General features: G+C 38.1%; 1 protein-coding gene and 1 non-coding gene across 2 annotated transcripts; both read right to left on the minus strand.

Annotated features, from left to right (window-relative positions):
* Positions 1-555: 555 nt before the first annotated feature.
* NT5C1B (5'-nucleotidase, cytosolic IB) lies at positions 556-20,859 on the minus strand. Its single transcript, XM_063077741.1, has 10 exons — positions 20,827-20,859; positions 18,916-19,005; positions 18,364-18,594; positions 17,671-17,808; positions 15,890-16,360; positions 15,508-15,675; positions 14,303-14,432; positions 12,379-12,501; positions 11,785-11,969; positions 556-888 (listed from the first exon to the last, which is right to left on the minus strand). Exons 1-10 carry the CDS (start codon positions 20,857-20,859, stop codon positions 556-558), a joined length of 1,902 nt encoding a protein of 633 aa, XP_062933811.1.
* Positions 14,747-14,850, minus strand: LOC134363523 (U6 spliceosomal RNA). Its single transcript, XR_010021754.1, has one exon. It is a non-coding gene; the product is annotated as a U6 spliceosomal RNA (small nuclear RNA).
* Positions 20,860-21,430: the final 571 nt, after the last annotated feature.

Consider the following 21,430-nt stretch of genomic DNA (forward strand, 5'->3'; position numbering starts at 1 on the left):
TCTAGGAACAACCAGCTGATTTATTTCTGAATGAGCAATGTCAAAATTGTGATACTCATGCAGGTGGAGTGACATTTTTATCTTGCATTGGTTAAAAGGCTGGTCATAGAAGCAACAGAATAAAGAGTTCTAGTTTTCAAGAGTGTGCTTAACCATATTCATTCCCCCTTTGGAGACCACTATTCTAGAATGCTGATGGGTAACAATTCACTCCATCTGCCAACATCCAAAAATGAGCAATCTTTTCTGAAACTAATTTCTGAAACTGCCCCTTAAGCATACAAGCATTCAGATTCTAAACTTATCCCAAAGAGTCATCATTCTGACTTACACAGAGGTAGGTGCAATGGCATTCAACAGCATTGACGGCTCAAAGTAGCTTGAAGGTAACTTGTGAGTTCAAAATGTTTCCAAAAAAGTCAAGAGAAAATCTCTCCAAAGGAGCTAAGTTCTGAGGTCCAATCTTCTGAAATACCTATCTAATTACCCTAGAGATCCAAAAGAAGTGGCTTTTGTAATACCAGACTGGCATTGCTTTATTTCTCTTCCACATCCCTAAGGGCTGTATTTTTGATGGACGCCATAAGGTACATGAGCTGTGATGGTTCCATATTTCTGTGCTCCTTCAATGTGAAACATGTGGTCATCAAAGAAAATGTGGGGCCGAATCTTCATCAAGATGGGACCTTTGGGAGCTCCAGCAAGGAAAAGAGCTTCGTCTATCTCTAGACCCCAGCGGCGAAGGGTCTTCAGCACACGGGCGCCTGCACTGGCTGCACTCCTGGCTGTAACCAGGTAGGTCCTGATAGGACAAAGTAACCGTTCATCTTTGGCATAAAACTTCTTTTGCAGTCTGCCTAAATCTTCCAGAAAGCCTTTCAAGGGACCCTGTAAAAAGAACATATGTCACAGCTGTGATCCAGTGAGCTAAAGGAAATGAAAATGGAAAAAGGAGAGGTTTATAAGAGTTTAGGAAAGGATGTAATAGTGCATGACATGCAGTGTTATGAGGCTGAGGGCAGAATGCTGAAATGCCCCACATTTATGTGAACATATTTCCTGATATGCAACCATCCTTGCATTCCTGGAATAAACCTAGGGTGACCATATAATTATCATCTAAAGCCAGATATTTTAAGTGTGAAAGAATATTCTATAAATAATTAAACCAGGGCAACAGACATAAACTATATCCATGGTAAACTGGGATAGATGGTCACTTTAAATAAACTCCAGTTGGTCGCCAAAAGCACTACTCTTTTAATTTGCTTTTTGTGAATTGCACATTTTAACCTTATAAAGTATACTCATTTATCTAGTTCAGTGATTTTTGTGACCTGAATCCAACCTTGTTTACATTTACAGTTGCTTTGTATATCTTCATACTTGCTTTCATTTTCAATCGTTCCAAACACTTTGTTTTAGTTATATTTCTTGTATAGAGCATAGAATTGAATTTTGCTATGTGATCCAATCTAAAAGTCTTATTTCTTAAAACAATGGTTGAGTTTTAGCCCCTTTACATTTATTCATATCATAAATATGCTTGATATTGGTTCTGTTTTATGATTTTTACTGCATTTTTTTAAGTGTAAAGATTTTAAAGGATTATTCAACAATGTGTGTCTTTCTTCTACGTATATGTCTGTGTGTGCTTCTTCTGACATTTAAGTTTTGTATTATTTCCTTCTCTTGGTTAACTTTATAACCAAAACCTTTTAAAGTACCCCCAATACTCTATTTTTTTAAGATCTTGGCTTTACAATGAGAAATAATGATATTTGAGTTTCTTCAATGTCTCTCTAATCCTTTATTTCTTCTCCATCATCTAGTTTTAGTAACTTATTTAATTGTCCTCAGTGTTTACATTGACATTATTAAATATTTTTATATTTCCATTTACCAACTTTATATGTTATCCTATAATTGGCTATCGTAACTGAAGATATCATCATACTTACTCTTCTGTAGAACTTCTTCCCCCATATTTTTCCATTTTTCATTAGTTATATAAATTGTGAATTGTTAAGAAACATCATATTTGCTTTCTTTTCTGTTGCCCTAAGCACTACAGTTGCTTTAGCTTCAATTCTACGGTTAAATATATTGTGTGCCCGTTTCTCCCTTTGTGTTTCCAGTCATCCACATGGTGGCCGAAATTTACCCTCCAGTACTAGTTTTCTCGAGAAAGTCCTATGGAAATAATCTCTAAGAATATATTATATTCTCAGGCGTATATTTGCTTCCTCTGTACTTGAATAAGCTTTTGACTGGATATAGAGCCCACAATTTATATTTTCTCTTTATAAGATCTTATAAGTAGTGTTCCACTGTCTTCTGCAATTCAGTGCTGCTGTTGAGAAGTTTGAGGGCAGCTTGATTCCCCACCCCACCCCGCCCACCATTTATGGTGGTTGTTCTTTGTGGGCAGGCATGCCAAAGAGTTATTTATTTTAGAAGCTGAATAATTTCACTAGGTCGTGTATCAGTGATGAACATTCTATTTTCCTATCACACAATGTGGGCTTTTAATCTTTAATATTTTAATCATTTAATATATGCATTAAAAATCTTCTGATAATTCAGCAATGTCTTCTTGACTTATATATTTTTTAAATTTGCATTTTTTTGTATTTAACCACAACTGTCCTCCCTCCCCCAGCATAATTTCAATGTTTTTCTCTATGGATTTTTTTTTTTCATGTTGGATTGTTTTTTTTTTTTTACCTGTTATCTATTTCTGTCTTTTTTCTCTCTAAAATCTTTTCAATTCTTCCAGTTCACAGCATTCTGCCATTTCACATTTTATCATTATCATTATCATTGCGTTTCTACTTTATGATCTTGCTTGATGAAGTTTTTCAAAGACATGGCAATTACTCACACTCTTCACTTTATGCTGTGGCAACTTTTTCTGGTGAGAGTTCTTCATTTGTAACTAGCTTTTGTTCTTTTGTTGCTGGTGGTGGTCGTTTTCTCATAATATGTTTGCATATGTTCAATGATGGTTCTCTATTTCTTACTTGTACTAAAGTAGATTGGTTTTCCTTGGAACAGTTGGTGAGTTTCTGTGGAAGGTCAAGGGTGGTATTTGAAAACTGGCTTGTTTTCACAATTCAAAGGCTTCTTTTTTCTTTGCTGTCATTGAAACAAACTTTCCTATAAGCATGACTTGTTGTGTGATCATTTGCTTAGTCCTGCTTTCTCTATGGCTCCATATATGAGAAAAAGCAAATAAACTAACTTACTAAAAGTGAAAGACATACATATAGGTGAAAAAACTGTAACCATTTTTTTACTGGCAAGAGCAGCAAAGTTCGTGTAGTGACTGTTGGCAGGAGTCATCCTGGTCACGGTTTGTCTTTGAAACACAGAGCTGCACAGCTTTCCTTGCTGGTTTTGAATAATTTCCACAGGGAAGAAATGGGGAATGCTGAGTTTATGTCACCACGTTAAAGCCAGGTATCTATTTCATCCTTTTTTACTTCTATTTCTGGGAATGTTTTACAATTTATATATTTGTGTAGTAGTGCAACTAAATAATTTTAAAATAAAAATATATAAATATTAGAGAAAGTTACTCAAAAATACTTTTTTGAGGAGCTGTTTGACTTAAAACATTCGGAATCTGCCTAAGATGTAGAAGCCAGAAAGAGTGTTACTCTCACTCTAATAAGAAGAAAAACCTAGACAATACAAAAAAATTGTAAGTTTTCTTGAGTCCTTCAGAGAGGTGAGACTACAGGACAACCAACGAGCATAAAACCTAAGGAAAAACAGGTATCTTCAAGGACAGACGGAATGCAGGAACTAGCACACCTTCATCAGAGCACTGAAGGAAGACATAACAGACATCATACAAGCAAGAATGAAAACTTCAGGTGAATTTTAAAAATGAATTAATAAAGGAAAACATGGGCAAATGAGACATACAAACCCTGTGAACCACAGACACAGAAGTAAGAACACATTTTCTTTCTAAATTTTCTCTATGGGTTTCACTGGGTACTTATGAGAAAGACTGCAGGCAGGGTGGGGGACAGGGGAAAGCTATCCTTGGTGGTACAGGCTTGGAGGAGAGAAGCAGCTGCCACTGTGAGAAAAGACCAAAACTTCACCTGGCCCTTATACTCTAAGGAACAAAAGGCTTAAACTGCAAGTAGGGCTTTAAACACTGTGATCCCCCAGGGTATGAGTAAAGATCCATTGTTACTGGGGAAAGAGAAAAGGAAAAAATCTTCTACCCCTGGTGAGGGACAAGAAACTGTCATGGACCCAGATCATTAGATATCTCCTTTCACTGGGGGAAAGGCATGATCCAGAAAAATCTTCATCCCTATGTCCTAGGGAGACAGAGCAGGCAGAGAGACAAATAAGCCAAAGCTGGGGAGGGGTAAGAGCATGGAGACCTTCTCTGAGGCATGGACACACAGAGAAGGCTTAAAGCTGAAAGTGGAGAAGGAAATAGAAAAAAAAAAATCCCTCCGGCAAACCAGTCTGCACCCTAAGAACAAAGTTTATACCTATAGAATTTGAAGCCTGTGGTGCAATGAAGATAATCACAGCAACAACAAAACCTAAAACTAGTTTAACTCCTGATTAGATCGATTTAATCCATCACAATAATTGCTAGTAGAAGAGGAGGCATGCCCATGACCAGGCAAAAATACTATTTATCAAAGTCACCCCATCTAAACACTATGTGTAGCAATCAAACATTTATGAGACTGCAGTAAAACAACAAAACAAAAAGGGCAATCCACTTTCAAAAGAAGTTAACAGAACTATAACAGAGAGAATTGAAAATAACTCTGATTAATATCTTTAAAAGTTTACTTTAAAGGTGGACAACATACTTAAGTATACTAGTAATTGTAGAAAAGAGATTAAAAAGATAAGAGAGTTGAATGGAATTGCTAGAAATAAAAGTTACTGTACAGAGATAAACACTGCCTTAAATGGGCCCATCAGTAGACTCAATATAGCTGAGGAAAAAGTGAGTGAACTTGAAGATAGGTCAATAGAAACTATCCAAACTGAAAATAAAAAGAAAAAAGAGTTGGGAAAAAAGAACAGAGCATTGAAGGGCTGTGAGACACACACACACACACACACACACACACACACACGCACACACACACACACACACACTCCATATATTCAAATTGCTGACACCAAATGAAATATGGAAAATAGGGAAGGCAGCCAGAAAAAAATAGACTCATTGCATAACAAAGAACCAAAGATAAAAATCTCAAAATATTTTTCAAAAATGAAAGAAAAATGATTCTTTTCAGGCAAATAAAAACAGAGGATTCAGTACCAGCAGATCTGTACTACATGAAATGTTAAAAGAACAACTCTGGCAGGAGAAATACAGCAACAGGGAGAAACCTGGGTCTATACAACAAAAGGAAGATCCCTGAAGATGGTTAAAAAAAAAAGATAAATAGATAAGGCATAATTTTTGTGTCATCGTTATTCGTTCTAAAGATATTTGATTACCAAAACCAAAAACAGTAGCAAGGCACTGTGAATTTATAGTATAGATATAATTAAAATATCTGACAATAGTAGCACAAAACGGGTGGGAGAGTTTGGGACTACCCTATTGCAAGTTTCTTATACTACATGTGACGTGGTGTAATACTGTTTGACAGTAGACTGTGATTACTTGACGTTGTGTATTGTAAACCATAGGATAACCACTGGAAGAAAATTTAAATGAGTTATTAACCAATAGTGGACATAAAATGCAATCTAAAAACACCCACAATAAATCCAGAAGTAAAAAGAAAAAAAATAAGGGAAAAGGAACAAAGAACAGATGGAACACAGAAAAAAATAGAAAAATAGTAGGTTTTAATCCAACCAAAGCAATGATCACATTAAATTTAAATATTCTAAAAACAGCAATTAAAACACAGGGATTGTCAGATTGCATGAAAAAGCAAAACCAACTATAATATCCACCAAAAAAAAAGTTAAATGTAAAGACAATTATAATATAAAGACATAAATAGGTTAAAAGTAAAAGTATAGAAAAAAATATATTAAAAGATATACTCCAAAATAAAAAGCTGGAGTGATTCTACAAATATCAGACAGAGGGACAAGAAACTGTCATGAGCCCAGACCAATAGATATCTCCTATCACTGGGGAAAAGGCCTGACCCACAAAATTCTTCATCCGTAAGTCCCAGAAAGATGGAGCATAATAAAAATAGATTCCTTAATTATCATCAAGAAGTTATAATAATTCTAAATATGTGGGCATCCAACAATAGAGATTCAAAATAATGATGTAAAACATAAAATCGAAAGAAGAATTAGATAAATCCTCAATTATATTTGGCGACTTCAACACTGACTTCTCAATAATAGATAGAAGAAGTAGGCCGAAAATCACTGACAATATAAAAAACCCAAGTAATACGACCGGAATGAACTTAATCTATTGGCATTTATCAAACACTCAACAACAACAGCAGAATAAATATTCTTTTCAAGTAAACGTGACACATTCACCAAGATAAATCATATTTTGAGCAAAAAACACACCCCAAGAAATTTAAACAATTTAAACATAACAGAGTTGAATTACCTCTCAATAACAGAAAGATAACTGGAAAAACTACAAATTTTTGAAAATTAAATAACTTCTAAATAATGCATGGGTCAAAGAGAAAGTCACAGAGAAATTAAAAAAAATATTTTTAATTGAATAAAAATAACATCAGCTATGAAAATTTGTGGGATGCAACTATAGCAAGTGTTTAAGGAAAAAGTATACCATTAAGTGCTTATATAAGAAAAGAAGAGAGTTCTTAAATCAATGATCTCAGCTTCCACATAAGAAGACTTAGTTTATTATAAAGATCAATAAAATTGATAAACCTCTGGCCAGAGCAACCAGGACAAAACAAAAAGAAAAAGACACAAATTACTGATGTCAGAAAAGAAAGTAGGAATACATAACTAAAGATCCTACAGACATTAAAAGCATAATAAAAATATATAAAAAAGTTTATACCCATAAATTCAATGAATTAAATAAAATGGACAAATTTCTTGGAAGAAACAAACTCATAAACAGAAAAGAAAGGGATGAGAAAAGAAACAAACAAAAAAAATTGCATAGTAGTTCTACAGCTATTAAAATAATTGAATTGTTACCACATGATTTTCTCAATAGATGCTAAAATGGCATTGGTCAAAATTCAACATCCACTTATTATAAAATCTCTAAAATAACTAGGAATATAAGGTAACTCCCTCAACCTGACAAAGGGCATTTAGGAAAAAACCTAAGGATATCATACTTAAGAGTGACTGAAACTGAAAGATATCTCCCTGAGATCAGGGAACAAGGCAAGGATGTCTATTCTTATCACTATTACTGAACATTGTACTGAATATACTAGCAAGGTAATAAAATAAGAAAGAAAAATAAAGAACATTCGGCATGGTAAGATAGAAATAAAACTGTCTTTATTCACAGTCAACATTATTGTCTACTTAGAATATCTCAAATGATCTACAAAAATGTTACTAGGACTAACAAGGACATTTAACAAATTTGCAGGATACAAGGTCAGTATACATAAACCAATAGTGTGTCTGTATATTAGCAGCAAACAAATAATTCAACATTAAGGATGTTAAGTGGTACCATAGTACAAAAAATTATGAAATGCCTAGGTATAAATCTAACAAGATATACAATATCTGTATGTTGAAACCTACAAAACACTAATGAAAGAAATAAAAAATGGCCTAAATAAATAGAGATATACAACATCCATGGACTGAAAGACTCAATATTGTTAAGATCTGTTTTCCCCAGATTTAGCCATAAATTTGATACAATGCTCCCCAAAATCCCAGCAGAGTTTTTATTTTTTGTTTTTGTTTTTTCCCCCCAGAAATAGACAAGCTGCTTAAAGTTGTATGAAATTTCAAGGGAATTGACTATCAAAAACAATTTTGGAAAATAAAAAAGTTGGAGGACTTACACCACCTGATTTTACTACCTACTACAAAACTACAATAATGAAGACACAGTAATATGGGTAAAAGGATAGATACCAATATTAAAAGAACAGAAGAGAAAGTCAGCCTTTTCAACAAATAGTGCTAAAACAATTAGTATATCTATAAGCAGAAAAAATGAACAAATACCTTTCATAAATACAATACTAACTCAAAATAGATCATAATCCTAAGTATAAAACCTAAAACTATAAAAATTTGTATACAAAAACATAGGAGAAAATCTTTGCGACTATGACTCAAAGATTTCTTAGATATGACATTAAAAGAAAATTCATAAGAGAATGAATTGATAACTGGCTTCGTCAAAATTATAAATTTCTGTGCAGTGAGAGACACTGAAAGATACTAAGAGAATGAAAGGACAAGCACAGACTGAGAGAAAATATTTGCAAAACACATATCTGATAAAGGACATGTATCCAGAACATGTAAAGAACTAACAATACTCGTTAATAGAAAACCAAGCCACCTGGTAAAAATAAGCAAGAGATTTGAACAGATACTTCACCAAAGAAGATATATGATGGTAAAAAGCACTTGATAAGATGCTTAATATCATTTGTCATTAGAGAAATGCAAATCAAAACCATAATGAGCTGATAATACAACCACCAGAATAGCTTCAATAAATTTTTTTAAAAAAGAAACGATACCAAATGCCAGTAAGAATGCAGAGCAACAAAATCTCTCATAACAATGCTGTTAGAAATGCAAAATGCTCTAGTCACTTTGGGAAATAGTTTGATAGTGTCTTATAAAGTTAAATATATACTTAGTATGTGACCTAGCTGTCCCACTCCTACGTATTTACCCCAAAGAAATGAAATCTTACGTTTCACAGAACCCTGTATGCAAAGGTTTAAAGCAGCTTTATTTGTAAAAGCCAAAGACTAGACATGACTTAAATGTCCTTCAGCAGGTAAATGGATAAAGAATGTGTGGTATATCTATGTAAAGAAAACTACTCAGCAATAAACAAAGATAAATCTCAAATGCATTATGCTGAATGAAAGAAGTCAGATTGCATCCCGCATAATTCCATCTATGTTACATCTGGAAAAGGCAAAACTATGGGGACAGAAATCCAATTAATGGTTGACAGGGCCTTGAGATAGAGGACTAGGATGACTAGGGGCATGAGGAAATTTTGTAATTTCATGAAACTGCTCAGTATCTTTATTTTGGTGGTGGTTTCATAACTGTATAAGTTTGTCAAAATTCAGAACTATCCACTAAAAATGAGTAATTTTACTATACGTGAATTACACCTCAACAACTCTGATTAGCACACACACACACACACACACACACACACACACACACACACACACACAGATACACACATACACAGGGGAACCATTAGTCCAAAGTGGTCAGACAAGAGATAGAGATCAAATCAGAAGACATCAGTTCCTTGTCACTGTACCACACTGGAATCTCATAAGCTGCACTGATGGTTGTCAAATTAATCCTCTTCATCTGTCCCTTTTGCTGGTGACTTTCAGACCTCATCTATTTGAGAAAACTGGGACACTGTCATAAGCAAGCCACAACTCTCACTACCAACTAAATTTAATGTCTTGTAGGAATTATTAGAAATTTGTTTGGTATTCCTGCAATAAGCAGGGTTGGGCTTCACAATTTCAATTGTTTAATGGGGGAAAAAAAGGTGATTTAAAAAGCAAAGATAGAGAAGTAAGGAGTACGTAAAACAAAGTTTGTTCATAGCAAAATAAACAATCAAGAGAGTGAAAAGATAACCTACAAAATGGGAGAAAATATTTGCAAAGCAAACATCTGATAAGGGGTTAATTTCCAAAATATATAAGGAACCCTTACAACTCAACAGCAAAAGAGAAAAAAACAACAACAAACAAATGATTAAAAAATGAGCAAAGGACTTAAACAGACATTTCTCTAAAGAAGACATACAGATGACATACAGATGGCCAACAGGTATATGAAAAGGTCCTCAGTGTCATTAATCATCAGAGAAACTCAAATCAAAACCACAATGAGATATCAGCTCAACACCAGTTAGAATAGCTTTTACCAAAAAAAAAAAAAAAAAGATACCAAGAGTTGATGAGGACGTGGAGAATTTGGAATCCTTGTACACTGTGGGTGGGAATGTAAGATGGTGCAGCCACTATGGAAAACAGGATGGAGGTTCCCCCCCAAAATTAAAAATAGAACTACCACATGATCCCGCAATCCTACTACTGAGTATATATATTGAAAGGAAATAAAATCATGATCTGGAAGAGATATCTACACTCCTATGTTTATGCAGCATTATTCACAACAGCCAAGATTTGGAAATAACCTGAACATCTATTGACAAAGGAAGAAAGAAAATGTGGTATGTGGGTAGAATGGAACATTATTCAGCCTTAAAAAGGAAGGGGATCTTAACATTTGCAACAGCAGGAATGGACCAGGAAGATGGTATCACTGGTGTATGTATATGTTCAAACTTATCAAAATGTGCAAATTAAATATGTGCAACTTTTTGTATATTAAGTATACCTCAGTAAAGCTGAAAAGAAAAAGAACAAGGTAAAACATAGAAAAAAGAACTGATAAATGCAAAATCTTAAAGAAATTTAGATTATTTACCTGAAATAAGAAAATGGTATTTTAACATTTTCTTGAAGTAATTCGTTTTTTGAAGTGTTTTTGTTTAAGTGTTCTTTTTTGGGAGAACTTCCACATTTCAATAATGGTAGAAGGCTCTGAATATACAGTGGCTCTGAATATACAATGGGTCCTGAACTTCAGCAAAGTAGATTGTTATAAAATTCAATGAAGAATTTTCCTCTCAATAGTAAACTTTGTTAATACTGATCTACTTTATAATTCTAGATCAAGGCTTTGAAAAGAGCTATTGAGAAAGGGAATACAAATTACACACACGTACATATAGAGTTCAAATACTGCTTGCTGTACTGTGAGATGTCAAAGTAGTAAAACTTTTCAGTTTTAAATTAGTCTATTCATACTTTTATAAATATAAGCAAAAATAACAATATTTAAGTTTAACTTAAGTTCAAGAACTGAGAAAAAAAGGACAATTAAATTCCTTGGGAATATTCATAGAATAAAACTGAATAATACATCAGTTCAGATTCAGTTTGAATATTTTGATGTTTCAAATTTCCTTTGGTTCAGAACTTGCAGGATTTATTCATTTCAGAACTTGATTTTAACAATTCAGTTCAGAGATGGATTTCAAAAAACCTACACAGTTTCAGTTTGATTAGGTGTTCGTAGTTTGCACTTGCTTGAGGCTTATTATTTGATTCAGTATTTGGCAGATTTCCTCAATAACACGACACCTGTCTTGAGTTTGAGGTCAAGGACTTAGAGATTCAACAAATGTTAACTGACCTACTACAAATGAACTTACTATTTTGAGAACCTATTATGTAGAAATGGCTTGCTGGTAAACTGTATTACCTCTCTTAATCATAATTTGGAGAAGGTGAACTCATTATCATAGGAAGATCATAGAAACATTTCCAAAATCATAGATAAAATAATGTTAAAGTTAAAAAAAAAAGTTAGCTGCTGATGCTTCAAAGTGAGCAATTCACACAAAAAAAGGGAGAAAACTTCAAAGGTAAGACAGTGAGGAGAGCCTTGCCTAAAATAATCTGAGAAGCCATCACAATGAACAAAAATTAGAAATAAAGTACATCAAAACGAATCAGAGCTCAATGAACCTACCTGAGCAAGAGGCTTATTCTCAAACAGCGTTTCATGTTGACAGAATTTGTCCAGCCCGTGCTCCTTTGCAATATGTTCAGACTCATCAGAGAAGAGGACAGCATCCCCGTCAAAGGCCACACGGAGCTGCGTGTCACAGAAAGTCATGTCTTTGGCTCCATCAAACATTGTTGCAGAGGCGATACCTGACAGACCATGGGGATTAATTAATACTCTTTTCAGGGACATGAGTTTTAGTTTGTACCATTTATATATATATAGAAATCCTCCCAGACCTTATGCTTCCTCTCTATTACCTGATGACTCAACTCCTCTTCACAACCACATATCTCAGAGCAGTTGTCTGTTCACTGCCTCTGTGTCTACAGGGATAGGAAGGTGTAAAATAGGTTGTAGGACAATCACTGAGGATGTCCACTTCCAAAAAGGTCAAAGCTTTCTAGAGGACAAACTTAAGGGCTGTCACATGTGGAAAAACTTTAGCAGAAAATCCAACAAGAACATAAGCCACATAATCATATGTGAAAAACCCAATGTAAGTAACCATCAGTACAAACCTCTTTACCAACTAGAGGGATAAAATCAGACTAATACCTTCTTGTATTGCTTCTTGTACTTTTTCAGAATCCGCAGAAAGATACAGGTTGGTAAGATATGCCTTCAAATAACCAATGGGGCTTTTTCCACCAGTCAGACAGAAGCGGTCAATTAGTAAGCCTATTATCAGGCAAGAAAGACTTTGTTATGGCAAAGACTAAAGACAAAACACTGTAAATCCAAATGAAAGTTACCTTAGAAATTGAAGTTTTAGAATTATATTCATAGCACCAATATTTAAAAAATTCTCAGCTGTTTCATATAATAGTGGGCATGTTTGGTGCATTACAGTTTATGAAGTATGTTCACATAGACCACGCCAATTTACTCTGACATTCACATAGACCATGCCGAGTAACTCTCACAACAACTGTATGGCAGGTATAATTATCCTTGTTACAGAAAAGGAAACTGAGACATAAAGACTTATCTAGCCTACTGGTTATATATGACAAACTGGATGACTGCACATGATATCAGGCAGAAAACTGAGTCGAGTCAGTTATCTTCTGTACAGAAAGTAGGTAGGATCCATCGACGGTAGGGTTGGAAGTTTCCATTTTGGTAGTAATAAAACAGTCTCACTTTTTCACTTAAGCCAACATTAGGGATGAGTGGTACAAAAGTGTACTCTAAAAATCCTTAAATGATATTAATTTAATGACCCAGAAATTATTTGATGACACGGGGACTTCATAAATGATTAAAGCACCATCTCTTTTCTCACAGAACACTGAGGAGACCTAGGCATGTAAAAAGTTAATTGTTATATAACAGAGACCACAGCAGAGAGAGATACAAATTGCCTTCAGTACCCAGAGAAGGGAAGTAAGTAACTCTTCTGAGTGAAATGTTGTTCGTCCATGAACAAGCCTGCATGAGAAGGTTGTGATCAATCAGTTCATCAGTAGAATTAGTAAATAACTATGATTCCTTATGATTTCAGCCTCGGGTTCAGTGTGGTGAAGGACAGATAGACTTAAATCACCTACTAAATCAAATAAGACTACGTGTTTTAAAATATTAACTGTGGTTTATTGAGTGATTATTATATGCCACTCATCTATATTAAACCTTTTACATATGTTCTCTCTTTTCACTTCATAACATTATGAAGGCTGTGTTTTTAAAAGGCATTTTTTTTAAAAAGTATGTCTCCGTAAGATTACCAGTATTATAAGTAAGATAATATGAAATATAATTTATAGTTTGTCATATGTCTTGAATTTTTATAAATTTGCCTAATTTAATACTTATTTGAACATGACATACCCAAAAGACCGGGTATGTCATTTAGACAATAGGCTAAAGATGCACTAAATGAGAAATCAGGTAATTCCATAATAGGAAAAATAGGGACTTTCTCTTAAAGCCCCCCAAAGTCCCCAACACACTGTGGAAATGCTGTGAAGAGACATGAGCCAACCAAATTTTCCATGTAAAGGAATAAAGACAATTTTGCTGGCATGAGTATGGTTCGATGTGTGGAGAGAGAGAGCAGCTGGGGAGAATGAGATGTAAGGAGTGGAAAAGGAGAGGTGAAAACCTTTAAACCTTGAACATGGATCTGTGGTGAGCAAGAAGTTTGATCACACGGAGAAATCCTTCAGGTTGACGGCTCCTTGAAGTCAAGTTCAGAAGTGAAAAACATAAAACAGAAATATATTGCAGGACCTGGGATTAAGACTTTGAAATTCACACTTGACAAGTTAAGTCCAGAGCTTTGAGCCCAACTCTATGCTGAAGTTAAAAATGAACATGGCCTCTCTTGTTCTGACATAAGCAAATAAACATTCCTCACACTGAAGGGGGTGTCAGTATCAAAGACACTGCATTGGTTAGGCCAGAGTTAGCAAAATAACACGGCTTCTCTCTTCCAGAGCCACAAGCTGGTCTTCCACATGGTATTTATTTTACTTACCATAGTGATTGACGCTGTTTATAAGCCGCACTCCCACTTGGGCATGGTTATTAGTCATCAGTACAATATCAAATAAGTCCTGTTCATCAGGGTACAGATCACGGAGTCTAGCATTGACATGCTGCAGTGCCTGCAGGTCACAAACACGGATGTGTGTAAAGAGGGGCAGGCAAGGTGGGCATTGGGAGGCTAGCGACAAAGCATCTCATAAGGGTCAAATTCAAGCTCTGAAGACTCTTCACTGAGAGATTACGGCTTCTTTAAGGCAGAGCCATGCCATTCATTTCTGTACTTTTAGCCTCTAATACCATTTTATGGTATTATGGAATTATTTCTGGTGGATAGGTAGAGAAGGATCAGGCTAACCCTTTTATGCTTTGTCTGTATTTTTTTTAATTTGTAAAATCTTCTTTTATTGATCATCTAATAATTAATTTTACTGTGAAAAAGATGTAATGTTTCATGAATTTGCATGTCACCATTGCACAGAGGCTGTGCTAATCCTCTCTGCATTGTTCTAATTTTAGTACATGTGCTGCCAAAAAAACCCCACTTTGTCTATTTTTCAAACACGGGTCTTTAGACCAGGTTTGTGGCTCCTCCTATGCTTCTACCATATCCCATAAGTGCTTTCTACCAACAATTCGTGGAGGTGTTATTTGTTTTTGCATGCCTATGATGTTATCGTGTAATAATTGTATAAGTTATATAGGGGATCAGAGTTATAAGTGCTGTACATTTCAGTATAAGTTCAAAGAACCTTATCTTTGCTATTAAAATCATGCCTCTAAGTGTCAAGAGCATCTTGATTTTTTTTAATATGCTCTGTTTGGGGCCAGAACAGCTAAAGTGAATTTCATCTTATTTTGATAAGGCCTTTTATTTCTACTGCTCAGGATTGTGAACTCATTGTTGCTTCTTGGCCCAAGGGAGGAAACAAAGGCTTGTGTTTCTAGTCTTGTGATTAAAGGCTCCACTTAGGGAAGCCCAACATCTCAAACCTAGGGCTGCGGGCTGCAATCCCCTCCTCAACAGTCTGGAAGCTTCTGTGAAAATACAATCTGGCCTGGGTCAGCTGTTAGGGGTCAGGACGGCAAGGGTGCACCAGGAATTCTCGGGGAAACTGGAGGAGCTCCCGAGAGCCGGCCCGGGTCTTGCCCTAACCAGCAGAGTCCCCGCAGGGCCGAGGACAGCTGCAGAGTTACCTTGACGAAGCGGAACGCGGGCCCCGGGGTCAGGATGACGTTCTCGTTGTTGAGCTGATACTCCATGTACTTTTCCAGCCCCTCTTCCTCGTAGATCCTCTTGCCGTCCACCATGTTGAAGAGCGCCCGGGACGAGACGGCGATGGTGATGGCGTGCTTAGGTTTGGGCTGCAGAGAGGGGCGCCGACGGGAGGACGGTCACACGGACAGGACGGGACCGGGGACGGAGCCGAGGGCAGCCAGCCGGGCCCCGGCCTGGAGGCCTGGGATGCTGGAGCCGCCGAGGCTGGGGAGCCGCCGGGGCTGGGGCGGGCTTCCCTACGCCCTGGGGACGCGGGGACTGGAAGGGGCTCGGGCCGCGGGGCGGCGGCGAGGGGCTCACCGGCCGGGGGCGCGTGCTGCTGGGGGTCTTCTCGTAGAGCGTCCTCACGGCCTGCCAGTAGGCTTCGTCGTCCTCTTCCTCCTCCCGCTGCTGCCGCTGCAGCTGCTGCTGCTGCTCGGACAGGCAGTCGCGGTCCAGCTGCATGGAGGGGAAGAGCGCCCTGCGCTGGGCGTAGGACACCCACTCGGTGGGCGGCGTGCGCGGGGACTCCCGCAGCTGCGTGTCCCGCGAATCGCGGCTGTCCCGCATGGTGCCGTGGGTCCAGCCCTCGTGGGTGCCGCGCCGTGGGCTGAGCTCGGGCTCCGGGGGCGTGGGGGGCCGCGAGTCGAGTGGCAGGGCCGGCTGGGCCGGCGCGGGGGACCGGGCCGTGGAGGGCTGCCCGGACGGTGGCGGCGGTGGCGGTGGCGGCGAGGAGTCGTGCTGGCTGGTGGAGGTGGTGGACGTCCGGGAGGTCGTGGAGCTGTTGGGGAGCTGGAGCACGAAAATAGGCGTGTGATTTCGAGGCCCGCCCGGGGTCCCTGTCCCTGTTTCTGCCCAGCTCCCGTCAAGGAGCTGTCCCCGGCCGTCTGTTCCACTCCTAGACCTTAGATGGATCCTGGTTCATCTCGGCCTCTTTGATAGGGTGTTTAGAGACTCAGTTCTAGGCTCCAGGTAGTCAATATTTCTGTTAAATAGACACAGAGCCTGTTTGCTTTCATCAGCACCTCACACATTTGGTTTGAGTAGATGGGACACAGGTCCTTTTTCCACTCTTGAGCAGCCAGAACATCGTTTGCAAAGGGTTGCCCCTTGCCTGCCATATACCTGCTCAATCAGAGGCCTCCAGGTAGGACAGAGGGCTTGAGAAATGTACCCTGCTCGGTCAGTGCCTCAATGTGTTACCTCCAGTTAACTCGATGAGCAACTTGGGCCAGACGTTCACACCAGAACATTCTACATAGCACTTGGGGACATTTCTCTTCCCATCTGCCTTGTGAATAATGCAGTGATTGCTGGGAAGGTCCATAGGCTGGAGAATCAGTGTCTCCTGGTTGCCTCCAGAGCTTCGCTTGCCAGTGGGACATCAGTTACTGAGAACCATCTTCCTATGTAGAAAGGGGCCATTCTAAAGAAAAGACCCTTTACTAAGGTGTGCAAGAAGTTAGTATTTTAGTTTTTATGATTGTTTCACTTGTGACTCAAAAGAGATATTCTCGGTTAGATTATTGAATCAAACCTGACAGAAATAGATGGATTGGGTAGGAATGCTGTTTTCCCAAGTATTTGGGCCTGTATCTGTACCATTCTCTGTGCATCCAAAATCTTAATCTCAAAACTAATTATTATTATTATTATTATTATTATCATTATTATCATTATTTATTTTTTTTGCTTCTGTGGCCAGGCCTACTTAAGGGCCCAAAGCATAACACACACTAACACTTTTAAATTTTTCTCTTTTGATGACCTTTTCATCCCCTCTTGTAAGAGTCATGGGTGCTCAATAAGTATGTGTTGAAGCAAGGAAGGAAGGGAGTACAGGTGCTAGATCTGGAGACCCTGGATTTTAACTCTAGTTCCACCACTTATTAATGTGAAATCTTAGGCAGGTTACTCTGTGCTTTAGTCTTCTCAATAGTAAAATGGGATTTATGGGAGTAGGGTGTTCTTGTGAGGGCTAAATTAGCCAAAACACGTGAAGTACATAGAACAGAGCCTGACACACAGAAAGCATCAATAACTGTTAACCATTATTATTAGTTATTCTGTCATCTACTGCTCCCTTTCATCTCTATCTCTACCTTAATGCTGGTGTTCCTGCTTCTGGGCTCGTCTACCGATGGAGCCCTGGTGGATGGACTCCGGGATGTTCTGGACCACTGATTTTGCAAGAGATACCCTCGAGAGTCTGTCTTTGGCACTGTTAATTCTTGAGATCCCTGTGAAGGAGAGAAAGAAACAGGGGTGTGATACCCCACCACCTACTCCTTCCATGCATGTGTCCACAGAATAGCCAGGTCAGGCTAAAAATAGCAGCACCCATTGAGAAGTTATCTGGCCTCTCTGACTCTTAATTCAACCTGAGCCCTTGTGTCCTATTCTAGCTCTGGCCAATCCTAACTTCTATTTGGAGCAACGAGGTGGGGATCCACCTGGAAAAACATCCAAAAACCAAGAAACAAGTGGGGCAGCTCACATTTCTTCATCTGTGACTCCTCTTATATGGAACTTAGGAAAATTGACTGTCTTTCCTCCCTTTTTCTCACTTCTTCTCTTAAGGATAAGCCGTTTAACAGATGCTAAAAAGACACATCACCATTTCTACCAGTCTATAAAGGTGAGGGCAGATGGTTCCTAAGGTTGCAGCGGTGATCTATGGCAGCTGCATCAAATAAAATAGAGCCCTTAAGCATTTCTTTAAGGAGGGACAAGAAGGGAGGAGCCCATGGACAGGCAAGTGAAGGAGCTTCTATTCCCCATACCCTTCCCCTCACCCGGACTGCCTGTGGGTCCCCTCCAAAATCAGTAGTGTGATCTCTGCTCACCCTGATCATGGTGATCTGCCGGCCCTGCTCCCACAACAGGCACATGTGAATATAAATATATACTGTGCGGCAGGGGCCAAGGACTGTTCCCTCAGCTGCACAAAGGCAGCGTCTACACGACGAGTGACCCCGCAGGGGGCAACATCTCAGCGAGTGATTCGGATTGCCTGCACGCCTCATCTGAAAGATTGTGCAGAAAACGGTCAATGCGATGGCCAAACTCCCCTCCCTCCCTGGTTTGAACAAAGACCGGTCTCCTCCCACAGGCTGAGCAGAGGAGACCGCTGCTACGTGAACGTGCACATGGGGGATGTAGACTGGAAGGGAAGGCAGGGGCCAGCTGCTCCTAGTTTTCCCTCAACCTCTTCATGAGAACATCAGGCATCCTTTCTACAAATCTCTACAGCTCAGTCTTCTCTCCCAGAACTCCCCTGCCCCCTGATATTTTCCATTTTGCATTCTGCTCTTTAATTTTCTCACCACCTACAGAGGTCAACTCACCTGAGTGCTCAGACGAACTCCTGATTTCTCAGATTCCCTTCTTTTTTCTGTGTCTACACTCTCTTTTGAATACCTCATCCCGGTCTCATTCTTAATATGGAAACAAATAATGTTTATTAATTTGTAACCTCAGGGGCATTAGAAACCTTGGGTTTGGAATAAAATGATAAATAAAACAGAACTTTTCTCTTTGCCAATATTAAAAAAAAATACATAAAATGTAGACATTTTTCTCCTGTTCTAACAAGCATAAGTAAAAATAACACATATTTTGTAAATAAGAAGTATATAAATAATGTTAGTATAGACGTGTTGGGTTTATAGATTTAAGATACGAAGAATTCATCATTTAAAAAAATGGTAACATGGGAAATGCTGTGAGAGAATTGTCCAGGGATCAGCAGGACTTGGATTTAAATGCAAAGTTGCTTACACTGATTAACTTTTTTTTTTTTTGCTACATTATTTTGATCATTCCTACTATGCAACTTTTTTCTTTTGCCGTGTGGAATTGAAACTTTCTTGTTTGGTTTCTTAATAACTATAGTTCCAATTTTCTGTGGACTTACCCTCACTGATATTAGTCCTCTTTTTAAAAACAAGGACCTTAGTCCCACACAGATTCATTGACAGACATGTCTTCTGCTTTTATCTATTTATGCATAGCGTCTAGAACGAAAAGGGGTTTCTTAATAACAAATTAATAGGGAAAACTGAGTAGAAGAGCACAACATTATTTCCATAATTCACTTTATGGAAACCTATTCAAGTATTTATATTTCCATTTTCAGCTGGGGGAGACATATCAGAGCACTATTTGCACTGTTTCACACTAATTCAGTAACTGTAATGTGATCACGATTAGTGTTCTTTATCTTTTTAAGGAGCTCAACTTCTAGGAAAGGCCAAGTTCCCCCAGAGCAGTCTATATATATCTGTTTATGCTCTGGGTCTTGCATCCAGGAAAAAAAATCTCATAAATGTTAGTTGAATGAGAATATGACTGCAGAGAAAGGCATAGCTGTATGATTCTTTAACTAATGCTAAAATTTTTCCATCAGCCCCCCATCAGTCATCATAATATCCTGTCACTTCTTACTCCAAAACGTATTGTAAATCCAATTCTCCTTCTCCGTCCCTGTTATCATTGCATTGTTCCAGGCCTCCAATCACCACGGGCCTACATTTTTAGAATATAGCCTTTTGAAAAGGTTTCGTGACCTCAAAGTCTCCCCACTTCTAGACCTGTCCGCTCTATTTATTTAGAGGATTATTTGTAACATATTAATCTAATTGTGCTTTATTACTGGATAAACTTTTCATTCGCTGGGTTAGACAGACCAGGAGCCTCAGGATGGACTCTTGTCTACCTCCAACTAGCATGCTCTTCACTATATGCTTTATCTCTATGTTCGACTTCCACCAAATGACTTGTACTTGTCTACATACCCCCCTTATTTCCTTGTAACCTCCTCTTCCTTTAAATCTTCTTCCACACCCAGCTCACTGTGACCTGGGGGAGTTTCTAGAATTAAACCTTCCTCTGTGCTGCCTGTGTCTTTTGTACATACTTTAACTGAGCACTAAGTTGTGCTTTGCTTATGTACTCTCTTCCCTACTAGGCTTTGCATTCTATGGAGACAAGCAACTGCGTTTTTACCTCTTCCCACTAATATGTACATGAGCGTGTGCTCAGTAAATATGGGCTTATTGGACTGACTTATACTATATACTTCGATCTTCTTTTTCTCCACGCTTTGTTTCCTTTACCTCTCCTTATTCCCTTTTCCTCTGCATGTAGTCATTATCTGAAATTACTTGGTCGTGGCGGAGCATTTGCAGAGGTAAATGAGGAACTGATATCTGCATTTCTTCAACTCCCTGGCAAGATTGCACATTCAATTCACTCACCTTCTTTTTCTGTTTCAGAGATGTTTGACTCATTTCTTTAACTATTGGTATTCTTTCGATGTTACGCAGGTTTTTGTCCCCCCAGCTCCATTTCCTGTTCTTTCCCTTGCTCAGTCTAGCTTTGCATTTAGAATGTCAAATTCATGACATCATATGTGATTCCATAGTAACAAATGGACTCTTTGAATACATGACTATGCTTTTTTTAATAAATAAAGCAACACTATTTCTTCATATTTGAGTACATCCTCTCATAACCATTGTCTGTGTTTTTAGAAACTGATTTCTAAACATTGTTCAAATGTTTAATATGTAACAGTATCACATTACCACTTCCTTGTTTTTAAGCATTACTCTTTCGCTCATCATATCAATCCCATTTGTTTCTGTACATTTTCTGGTACTGTCAAATAAATGGCAAACTCACTTATGAACCCAATCATTTATCACTGTTCATCCTGCCAGGCTTTGGGGTATTGTGTGCAGCAGATCTGAATACTACTTTTGACAGCTGAGACTTTGTTCTAGACATGGAGTTCAGACTTGAGTTTAGCTTTAGTGTTTGGTATTTCTTTTTACAATGGCAAAGCCTATTGAGACACTG

This window comes from Cynocephalus volans, chromosome 14 (genome assembly GCF_027409185.1).
Source record: "Cynocephalus volans isolate mCynVol1 chromosome 14, mCynVol1.pri, whole genome shotgun sequence".
In the NCBI taxonomy this organism is placed as follows: domain Eukaryota; kingdom Metazoa; phylum Chordata; class Mammalia; order Dermoptera; family Cynocephalidae; genus Cynocephalus; species Cynocephalus volans.